Source organism: Malurus melanocephalus, unplaced genomic scaffold, assembly GCF_030028575.1.
Source record: "Malurus melanocephalus ecotype Western Australia unplaced genomic scaffold, MMel_1.1 scaffold_18, whole genome shotgun sequence".
Lineage (NCBI taxonomy): Eukaryota > Metazoa > Chordata > Aves > Passeriformes > Maluridae > Malurus > Malurus melanocephalus.
In genome coordinates this window covers 3,841,220-3,853,344 of record NW_026623250.1, presented here as the reverse complement: position 1 = coordinate 3,853,344, position 12,125 = coordinate 3,841,220, and the positions used below count along the sequence as shown (strand labels likewise).

Here is a 12,125-nt window from a genome sequence, read left to right as displayed (position 1 = left end):
GTGTGAGGAGCAGCTGAGGGCACTTGGTGTGTTCAGCCTGGAGAAGAGGAGACTGAGGGGAGCCCTCAGTGCAGGGACAACTTCCTTGTGAGGGGAAGAGGAGGGACAGGCACTGATCTCTGCTCTGGTGAGCAGTGACAGGTCCCAAAGGTTGAGGCTGGATGTTAGAAAGTGTTTTCTTGCCCACCGTAGGGTGGTTGGGCACTGGAACAGGCTCCTCAGGGAAGTGATCACAGCACCAACCCTGACAGAATTCAGGAAGCATTAGGACAATGCTCCTGGGCACATGGTGTGATTCTTGGGGTTTCCTGTGCAGAGCCAGGAGTAGGACTTGGTGATCCTTGTGAGACTTTTCCACCTCAGCTCATTCGGTGATTTTGTGATGACTTAAAGTGAAGAAATAGGTTTCAGTGATATAAAAAACTAAGTAGCACTCAGGAACATATTTCAGCACTTGAACTTTGTTGTCTCTAGCATATAAGTCTTAATATGCTCCCTGGCATGGTTTAGGCCTGTATCAATTAATACTTTCCCTACCAGTTCCTGCAGATAGGATGGGCCCCAGACCACTCAAAGTAAGTGGTCTGTGTATGACCATCCTGTTTTAGAAAATAAGAGAGGCTAGCTGTAGGGACACAGGTTGTCCTGTGATAGTTTGCCTCAGTGCCAGAGCCAAGACTCAAGCACATTTAATTCACTTTTGCAGACAGTGTCACAAATATTTAGGGTACTTTATGGAAAAGGTTTCTGTTGTTATTAAAGCAAGTTTATTTCTTACTTGAAACTATTTGCAAACTCTCTTCTGTCTTATTTTGCAACAGTGCATTCTGTAGATCCCTGCTGCTATGCAGTGTTCCAGCCTCCATAAGCAAGAGCTGTGCCATGGCTAGAATGACAATATTTACTCAAGAAATGATTTTTTAAAAGTGTATATTTAAAAAATGCGAACTGAAAATAKTTTTGACTTGTTCATTAACACTCAAAATCATCTTTAAAGCTTAGTGACATAAAAAGTAAATCACTACTTTTTCTTTCAAGCATTCTCTGTAAAACTGCATGAAACAAGGAGAAAAGGAGTACAATTTTGCAGGGAAAGAAATCCGCCTGAAAACAACTAGACAGTGAATCCTGGCCCCTTTCAGCTCTGGCTGGATTGACTGTTGTGTCTCTGGAGATGTCATGCAGCAACAGAGAGATTTTTTTTCCTAGAGATCCTGACATTTAAGTGTTCTTTAGCCTCACAGAAAGACTGCAATGCTTGGTCAGCCAAACACAAAGGAATAATTACCTGTGCATTTCTCTTACAGCATGTTTTATATATACAGATATTTCACTCTCTTCTCAGGGAACATAGGAATGAAATATCTACATTATTGCTGTAGAACAATGCTTGGAACAAGCATGCTGGCTTCTAATTTTTTAAAATCTTGCACTCCAAGTCAGCCTATTAAAAATAATAAGCACAGCTTCTCATGGCAGAAATTATTTTTAGTAGCTTCTTTCTATTTGCTTTCTTTTTATTCTTACCAGTTTGTATTTCTTCACTTTAGAAAAAAACCCTGCTTTTTTAATCCTTTAACTGAAAGCTGATATTTTTCCATAATCATATGACTTTGTTAGCCAGAGTCTTTGAGAAAGAGACAAAGAAAATTCTGGTAAAAATGATGCCAACTGGCAAGGCAAAGTAGGAATATTCCAGATATTCCCAGGCTATTTCCAAGGTACTACTAATATGGTTATAGTATAGTAGTATGTAGTAGTAGTATGTAGTATGATATTGTCTGCTCTGTGATATATACACTATATTTTACTGGGATTTCAATAATACCATTATCTARAACTGTTAGAATGACTTTGATTCAGTGTTTTATTTAAAAGGCTTGTTTCCTTTTCACTACTGTAATTGATGCTGGCTGCAGTGAAAGGAGAGAAATACCTCCTGAGACWCTTCTAATAGGCTTGTCTGGACCAACCCTTAGCAATATTGCATGTGTAAAACATGTGGCATGAGATAGTCTCACCCCAAGCAGTAATGATCAGAGTTTTTGACCCTAATGTGGTGCATTAGCACTTAAGATGTGAACCTGAATGGCAGGTTTTCAAAGAAACASATCTTGGTGTGATCAAGGTCTGTCTGGTTACATGGATGGGACTGATCAGCCCATGATGCCTGATGGAAAACAAAGCCACAAACATGTATTAATACAAAGCCACTGTGAAACAATCATTTCACATGGAATATGCCCCATGCCCAGGAATTTGATTTTGAATGGTTGCAGTGATTTTCATATGGTTCTGCTCTGTGTTTCAGCCCAGTGTGCACAAACTGCCTCTTCCCTGCAACTTCTGAAACAAGTATTTGTGCACTTTCTGGTCTTCCCCTTCCTGCATTAAAAAAAAAGGAAGAAATTAAACACAGGCCCTATTCAGCCAAAAATAACCCCTGCAGCTGTACTGCCTGAGCTCTGTGAGTCTCTTGTTCTCTGAAGATATTTATACAATTCTTAAAGGAAAAATATCCTCTTTCCAGAAGCCATGGAGGACGCTATTAAACATAATGRTGATCCCTTCCTGCAGAGCAGTTGTTCTGTTCTCTGTCACAGCAGAAAAAGTTGTGCCTGTCCACAGTATCTAAATCTCCTGGGCATAATAGGGCAATAGAGAGCGCTGGCTGAAAGTGAWTTTTTTCTTGGCCGAGCATTTTCATTTTTGAGTAAGAGAAATGTGAACAGATCTATTTTATGCTCTGATATTTGAACTGCTCCTTTGGACCCTAGAATATAGAAAATTATGTGGAAGAAGCAATTTATAAGGTTTCATGGCAGAAATCTCACAAAAAGTGAAAAAGGGTTATGTATGTGTGTCATTCTCCACATTTCCTCTTGATTTCTGGGAGCAGCTTRAAGGAAGAGAAGAAAGGGATTTGTGATTTGCCCCCACCTGAGGCCAAGTGGGTTTTCTGCAGTTTCCATTTCCCCATTTCTCAGGAGTTACTCTGCACATTTATGAGAGATGGGTGGAGATGGGAGTTAACTGTGGAATTAGATAATGAAACATACAAAATACAGRATTAGGGAAAGCCTGCAGAAGGAGTGGAACTCTATAAAGGTGATTCACTTTTTTTCTTTCTGTTTTTTTGGGCAGTTTGCCCCGAGAGCTATGATTCAGACCACTGGCTATCATGCARGAGATTGCATGAGTTTCAGAGAGTTCCCATTGGAAGCAGCCAGAACTGGAATAAGCCTGGTAAAAATACACAACATATAGTAGGGTAGATACCTTTAGTTTTCTAAAGACAAATAACAAGTAGAATTTAAGATTGATTAGGACTAAAGAGGAACAAAACTTTTGAAATTCTACCAGTTGCAGACGTCAAAATATACCTCTATTTCAGAAAAAAAAGTTGACCCTATTACATGTTAACCATCTTTGTGAGGCTGTGGTTGAAGGAAACAGATCAGTTGTTCGGATGTTCTTACCCCGTAACAAATACAATATWTGGCAGTTCAGGACTCTTAAATATTTTTGCTGACACTTCTTTCAAGAAGAGCAAAGTCAGACCAAAAGGGGAGGATGCAAAAATTTAGTCATTATAGGAAAGTATTACTGGATTTTTGTGTGAGTTCTATTTGGGCTTATCTGTTGAGCAGATGTTTTGAACATTGATACTGGAACTTGTTATGGCAAGTAAGCAAGTATAAGCATACTTACACAATTTCATCTGGGCAGTTTTCTGCAGTAAACTCGGAAAACCAATAAATTATGCTTATTTTATGTCACTTAATAACAATTACATAATAGAGTTTTTAACATCATATTAAATCTGTATGGTTTGTTYCTCTAATGATGACCAGAGTGATGCATAAAACAAGGCTGACCTGAAACAGAGGCCAGACAAAATTGAGAGAATAAAGGCAGACACATTTAATCCAGGCCTACTGGTGCATTAAGGGCAGACAAAAGCCTCCTCCTCAGGCTACACCCAAAACGGACACCAAGTCATGAGATCTTCCCCTTTTATAAGTTCTGTCTTATTAACATATTGGGCCCCAATKCCCAATGATACTTTCAGGTGATGATGTCAATCACCCCAAGCTTGCTCCCCCTCAACTCGCTGTTGTTTACATATTTTGGGGCTCTGAGGCAGTGAGATGTTCTTGGATTCAGGCTCAGACAGGGACTATTTTGTCTAAAGATGGGAGAGCAGGAGYTTAGCACTGTACTAGAGAAGTACAAGAATACAGATACATGAAAATATAGAAACTAAAAGTCCTAAGGCATCAGAGTATTTGACAATTTTTTGCATATGAGATAGGAACATACAGCTCAACAGGAAATGTGTTTAGCTCCATGTCTTCCCCAGGCCTCAAAGAAGTAGAGCCTCAACCCTTCAGCTTATTAATACACTGCTGTAGCTCTTTAAATGTGTTTTTAACTTGTGTTTATATTGTTTTATTCCCAAAGGCCTTTGGCAAGCTGCTGGTTTCTGCAAACCTGATTTAGTGCAAAGAATGAAACATGACTTCAACATGACACATAAACATAATCCCCATAAGATAARTGAAAACTTTGTTTAGGGCAACAGGGCTAAGCCTATATTAAGGATGCCTTGGTGTACAAAGAAGATGCTGAATCCTCGATCCATACCCATACTGGCAAAACTTAGTGGGCATTCTAAGCCTCCGATTTTCTTGTTCCACAGCCCAAACTATTTGCTTAGGAGTATTTAGGACAACACAATAGCCAACTCAGCTCAATAAACATCCCGATGGGACTGTGTCAGGGCTCACCTGTACTGCCCAGTGCAGAGCTGTTTTGAAGTCCTTGTCCACCAGRGTTGGGTCTGCTCCCTTGTGCAGCAGAGTCTGGGTGTGCTGGGGTCTGTTGTGGAACGCAGCCCAGTGGAGTGAAGTCATTCCCTATAAGACCAAGCCCAGCAGGCAAATTATTGTCACTCACAGGAGCAGCCTTCAAGTCTCTGTAGATAGGCTTGGCAGCCCTGAAACCATCCAGGCTGGACAGATTCTTCCCTCTTCGCTTTGATTTGAAATAGGACAGAAATTGATAAAAATACAAATGCTTCCTCCGTAAGTGACTATATCCTGTCATGAATAACRTCATGTCAGGGCCATGATCGCAGCTGAATGGATCCTCACTGCTCAGCTTGGATCCTGTGAGAAAAGCCTGGCTTAGACTGGTGCTTTGGCCTTACACAGCATGATGTTTGTATTTGRTCTTACATTTGATCCAAAATAAATATAATAAGCTCGTATTGCAGCTGGCACTAGTCAGCAAGCTAAAGAACTGACAGAGTGACGTCCACAAAAAAAGTCACAATAAACATTTTATATGTTGGGAGAACACAAAGCGAATGGTAACCTATTTACCTGTATTTTCATTCCATCTTCGCTGCATCCAGTCAGTCTCAGTAGATCAGAAAATTCATGGCCTGTATTTGCAGCTTCAGCATTGTTATACACACCTGTATTYTACTCTATATCCAAAAGAATTAAGATTTTCTGTATAAATTTACTCATTTATTATTTYTAACAAATTTCTAGTGCTTTTCAGGTGTGGTAACATTTTACTTTGGGCAGGTGTTTTTCTCTTACCAGAAAAATTGCATTTCAAGTGTCTTGCCTGATTTCCAAAATGATAAAAAAGATTAAAAAGGAAAGGTTGAGTGGAAAAGAAATGAAAACTTGAAATAGAACCCCATAAAGGCAGCTGGTAAGAACCCAGATAAAGTATGAGCTATATTGATTCACGGCTTATCAGTGCATTAATGGTGGAAGCTTGCAGTGATTTTCTGACTAAAAGCTTGAATGCCTTAACATTCATTTCTCTCATTCGTCACRTATCTTATAAGACTTTTAAGTTCCCATGTGACCTAAGTATGGGTAATAACAAAACAGAGCAGCTAAACGAGAGCAGTTTTGGTTTTACTTAGGGCTTGTAAAGCTTAATCATGGGGGTTTTGGTTTTGCAAAACCAAAATTGAGGGTAAAATCCTGCACCAATGGAAATTAATGGGAGCTCTGCTATTGATGATATTGGACACAAGGGACTTAGTACGGTTGGTGGACACCATTATCTGTGAATGTCATGAAGAGAGGTTCAGTAAAGTGATTTCCAGCTGGGAAATGGGTACTGTCACTGGTCCTGGAGAGCAGAAAAACCACTGAAGAAGGAGAAACTATGGTGTACCAGGCCTTCTTTCTGTTATCCACTCTCAGCCTCTTCGTATGGACCAAAAAAACATCCTTGAAAAATCAACTTTTTCTCTGCTTTTACTCTGTTAGCCAGCAGAATTAACTGTAATGTAAGATTGTAAAACTGGATAGTTTTCAGAGGTCTCTGCAGTACAGGGACAAARCTCATAGAGTTTAGTCCTTGAAAATATAGTGCCACCTAACATTTGGTAATCAGACTAATTCCTAACATATCCAGCACTCCAAAGGGTAATGATGCATTTTCTGAAAAAGTATTTATTTTCATTTTCTTTGAAACTATTGCTCAATAATTTCTGTAGGTGTCCCCATATTTTTACAAGCAAAAAACCCAGAGCAGTTAATAATATTTATATTTTCATTTCCACGCAATTTATAAGGAGGGTTTATACCATCCCTCTGACATAGTTCCCAAGCTGAAAGTCCTAATATAGGTAGTTTGTTCTAGTTAGCTTGACCACAGAAGGAAGCTGCTTTATAACTATTATCATCTTTGTAGTACCTTTTCTGTTCCTTTTCCTGTGTATCTTTTTTTTTCAGATTACTCTTTACAGCTACTCTTGTAGCTGTCATTTGCCATGTAGCTGTACCAAGGATTCAGACAAAGCTTCCTGTTTTGTTCTCCATTTCCTTTCTCATTCTCTGTACATTCCACATGTCCTTTTGGAGTGCTCAGCTGAGCAAAGAGCAATAAGCTGTTTGTGGCATCAGCACACACGTGGGCTTTCTGCAGAGGACAGTGGCTGCCCAGCCCACACCATTTGGTTTGTACAAAGTGTAACCACCCTTGAGAGGCACCTGTAGGTAGATAGATGATTCTTTGTGAGTGGAAGCATGAGAGTGATATCAGAACTGTCAAAGTTGAAGGTGCAGCAGAATATAATCTTAGAGGTGAGACAGCTAAACAAATGCACATTCATAAAAAAATAAGGAGGAGTAGGGGACATAAAAAAATAAAATATGAGAAATGGCCGAGAGAAATATAGTGTAACACTCTTGCTTAGATTCAAGGCTTTTACAGGGAATGTTTCTTCACATTGTCATCTCACAGACTTCACTGATAAACCCACAGAAAGACACAGTTGTGGAAGCTATGAAACCTCCAGATGTATTTCTTACTGTTTACGTGTTCATGCATTCATCAGGGTGTTTTTCTCAAGTGTCAGATGAGAAAACTGAAGAGTTTTACGTATGCCAAGAGAACAGCTCTATTAGCTGCAATCATTTGTGAGGATCCRTATTTTTCAGAAAACATGAGTATTCAGGGCTTAGTACTGACACTTGAACAAATACGTTGTCAGAGCCAAATGACAGTGRGATGGACCAAAAGTTCCAAATTGCATGTAGCAGTGCATTACAGCAAAATATTATGGCTTGAAATGATGATCCACAGTTCCATGCAATTCATTAGCAATGTAATTCTACACCAGACAAAGCATTTGTCTGGTTTAAGGTGTTGTGAGCAGGGTCTGCAAACCTTCAGTGAGTGAGGAAGAGGAATAATTAACAGTTTTCTGGCCATTCTGGCACTGTGGAAAAGAAACACATCCTTGAGCAACTGTTAGAATGAAGAGAAACATATGWAAAACACATTCTAAATCTCTCTTGTGTCTTGGCTTCTCTATACAACTGGGAAGTTAACACTGTCCAAGGTACACTGTTTGTACATGCTGGACACAATTCCATATGGATCAGAGAACAGTTCAAATTTTTGTGCTTCCGTGACTGTTCTATGTAATGCCAGCTCTCTAATCTTTTTCCTGAGAGCAGCAGTTGAATGATGGGATCAAGKAATTGTAGAATCATAGAACGGCTTGGGTTAGAAGGGACCTTAAAGATCATCTAGTTCCAGTCTGCCTGCCATGGGCAGAGACACCTTCTGCTAGATGAGGTTGGTCAGAGCTCCACTCAGCTTGGCCTTGATCACTTATTATTAGTAAAGGTGAAGATTTGGTCCAGTGTTTAACTTCAGAAGCATCAAGGGAAATTTTTGTCTTCACAAATTATTTAAGAGACAGATTCAAGGAACCTCATAGTTGGCTGAATACAGAGAAGGTTTATTAGCCTACAGGTGCATAGCTTATGGGAGGAAAAATGAGATAATACTTTGCAGAGTTCAGCAAAAACATTACAGAAATTTTTGACAAGTACCTAGTCTCATCTCTCACCCACTGCCAATACAGTGGGTGGCTTCTGTGCCTCAGTGCCACAGACTGTAACTTTTAACACAATCTCACTCACCTCATTGTCCTGATGATTAATTTCACTAAGATTTGACTGCTGCAGGAGCACACTCAGAAGCCTGTGGAAGCAACGACATAATCAGTGTGCTGTACTCCTGACTAAACCTGAAAAAYGGACAGTTTTTTAAAAAACAAAATGCGAAAAAATCAGTATTGGTGATAGATGCAGGTCAGAATCTTAGGTCTGAGTCTTGTCATATGAGAAGAACAAACAGGAATTTATGGCTTCCAGTAACAACAGAAGTATAGAGCTAAAAGCAGATCCACTAGGAATAACTTGTTCTGATTGTCAGGCTAGAATCAGAATGAATAATACTATACATGTGTGGAATTTTTGGTAGCTTAGCAATTTACTAGCAACCTACTTTATAATGTCCTAAAGTAACAGAAAGGCCAGCTTCTGTAAGTATTTTTCACTCTAATTAACTCTTGGAGTTAGGTGATGTAGTGTACACATTTGCGTGCATGCGTGTGTATGTATGCTTACTGTGTGCTTGTACACACAAACCCCAAAATTATACAAGGCCTTACARTATATCTGCTGGAATAGGGCCATTATTGTGTCATGAAACATAGCGATGCATAGGTTCACATTTGATAGAATACTGGACTACAAACACTCCCCTCTGGTGGAGGGAACAATACAGTAGTTACATGAAATACTGTTTGAAAGCAATATTTTTAATGCATATAGATACAAATTCTTCTAGAAAAGAGTTGTTACACCTCACTTTCTAAATGGAGTCATACTATAGGAACTTAGGATTGTTGTGATTGGTTTGGTAAAAGTTTGTAAAAAGGGAAGAAAGATTCTGTGGTCGTTTAGCAAAATGACTCAGAACCTCAGAAATTCCGTGTCTGAAAACAGGTCTTGGTGAAGATGGACTGGTGAGGAAAAAGTAAGTGAGATAACCAGAGTATGCTTGTAAAACCCATTTATCACATAGTTTTATAATCTGGTTCAGGACTCTGTGGTTCAGCTCCAGATATGATCAATGAAACCACTGCATGTGAAGGAAATCTATTTATTTGAGTAGAATCTTTATMATCAAACAAACTTTGACTCAGTTTCGTCTTTAGCCTCTTATGGCAACGTAATTGCTGCCATTTAAATCTGTAGATATCCAACCATGGACTGAGGTTTTTCTGATATCTACTTCTAATGGCGTAGATTAGGAATGCATTCCCTTTCCACCTTGCCTGTTAGGCTCTGTGGAATGCACTGAAGCACATAATTGATTTATGAAAATAAATCAATATATGAACTATCTCTCTGTTTCCATGCTGCCTCCAGCTCATCAGGTTGTAGCAGTGGACTGCCAGCTTTCAAACTTGGATGCAAAACCATTTTATAACTGGTCATTGCATATTCTCTTTTGGCAGTGGCATAGGCTTCAAGAGAGTAACAATGCCCATGGTGGAAAAACCTCCCCTTTAGTGTTTTTGGCCCCAGCAAACCCAGTGGGAAGACAGAGGAAAAGGAAAACTGTGCAGAGCAAAGAAAGGTCTGCCTGTATCCATGGAGAATATGAAGAACATTCAGGGGACCAGTGTGTTCCTGGTAGAGTAGATTAGTGTTCCCTTTCATGTAGCAGCATATGTGGTGTTGTACAAACGTTGTCTTCTTTCTGTGTCAGCTTTGTTTAATGATAGTGACTTTTTTTCAGAGATCTCAAATTATTCTCTCCAAGTAATGCATGAAAAGCAGAGATAATGCAGAAAATGAATAAAGCTGTTAAAAAAGATGGAAACAAGATCAGCAGAAATGGCCAGATGTCTGGGCTGGTCAGATACGATTACAGCAAAAAAATTGTAGACTCAGTGATTAAATCATATGAACGTATKGTATGTACTGAATGCTTTACCTGTTTCTAAGTAGATCTACCTTCAGGCATGATTTAGGAGAGTTTTTTAAAGTGATTTTATTCAAATATACAAATCAAAATTAAATTAAACCTTCCTATTGTCACAGACTGGAATCAAACAAAGAGAATCTTTCTAAAGGGTTCCTCTGAATATACTCTGTAGCTCTATCTCTGCCTTCAGTAAAAGCAGTCAAAAATGAACCAGACCACCAATCCTCAACTTTGCTTTTATGGTAGGGGTTTTCAGAGAGGTTGTCTTGTGGAAAACTTTTCTCACGTTTGCCATGCTATTCAGAGGAGAAGTCCAGAGAAGGACTCTCTTGTAATATTTCATGTGGGTAGGTGGCAGAAAGGGAGTTGGGCAGGGGAAATGCAGGGTAGGTGGCAGAAAGGGAGTTGGGTAGGACAAATGCAGGGTTTCAGCCTCTTTTATATATAGTATCTATTTATATCATAATGAATATAATTATTTTCACTTGTCCAGCTATTGTGACATTAAGTCAGGCTCCTCACTTTACTTGGCCATTGATCTCTGGTACACAAGTGTTGTACAGTGTTTTTCCTCCTCTTCTACCCTCTCACCACTAAACAAAGATGTGACTCAGAAGTGTAGCTGTCACAGCTATTCTTCCTTTTGGTATACTGGGCTCTCCTTGGGATGGTGGCTGCCTGTGAGACTCAACCAGCAAAAGCTGTGGTAGCCTGGTACATACCTCACATCAGGCTCTGCAGTGGCAGCGTGCAGTGGCAACCTCCCGTTTTTGTCAGGTATGTTCTGCTTAGCACCGTTCCTGAGCAGGCTGACACAGCCTTCCAGCCAGCCCTAAAAAAGAAATAAGAGCATATCAAACAGGAAATTGAAATGTATAAGGCCAGATCTTTTCTTGTTGGTGCTGGCATTCACATGTGATTGTAGCTGTTTCTGCCAGCAAAGGAACTGGATGTTTTTCCTCAGTAGAGGATTCTCAGCACTGAGAGTGGTTCCCCTTTAGAGACTGGGTCTTAAACAAACTCTGTTGTTCATTGCTCTTATAAGGTGTTTCATTCACACTGTATTTTGGTTCAGGATTTTTTTCTGCAGCTGCGGCAAGGACTAGCAGTGACTAAAAAACTGCAGATTCCTGTATCACTAGCAAATGCTTCACATATTCTTGCATGTGAATTCAATCATGCTGGCTTAAACCAAGACCATGAGCACTCAATCTCATTTCCTTTGTGAATTTTAGCAGGGATGGCAAATCAATGGTAAAAASCCTTAGAGTGTGGTCTTATAAATGTTCTTGCAGAAGTTTGTATTAGTGACAGTGTTAGTCTGAAAATAGCACCAAAACAGATGTKATGAATCAGTTCTTGGACTAAAACCTTCTATTGATCACATCAGCATAAAAGCAAATAAACAGCCCAGTTGTGACTGCACAAATCTTTCAGCATTTACTTAAGTCCCAAGAAAATCAAGCATGAATTTAAGTGTTTTGTTAAAACTTCAGCAGGCAATTGATAAAGACGATTTCCCTCCATATTCCATATGTGCTACATTGGATTAGCACTATTGAAATTGGCATTTCTGGGGAAAATGTACAGAATGGTGGAATTAGAACATCTCTGTTGGTGGAAGTACAAGACCAAATCCCAAATGCAATCTTTACTGTGCAACTCCCCTGAATTTATTTGTCATCACAGCCAAATGCTCTCTGGACCTCTGGTTATATCCCTCACAGAAATGGAAACTTAAAAGCCTGGGTGGTTTAGATAGTTTCCAATAATTTCTTTTTTTTCCAAAGAATACT

The 12,125-nt window shown here is 39.4% G+C and overlaps 1 protein-coding gene across 1 annotated transcript in view; it reads right to left on the bottom strand.

The window, feature by feature from the left end:
* ANKRD55 (ankyrin repeat domain 55) overlaps positions 1-12,125 on the bottom strand; it is a 45,563-nt gene that overhangs the window by 22,703 nt on the left and 10,735 nt on the right. The window contains exons 4-6 of the mRNA XM_057389679.1: positions 11,052-11,161; positions 8,472-8,532; positions 4,791-4,919 (exon numbers count right to left, since the gene is read on the bottom strand). Coding sequence (XP_057245662.1) covers positions 4,791-4,919; positions 8,472-8,532; positions 11,052-11,161 — 300 coding nt within the window. The remainder of the gene's footprint in view (positions 1-4,790; positions 4,920-8,471; positions 8,533-11,051; positions 11,162-12,125) is intronic.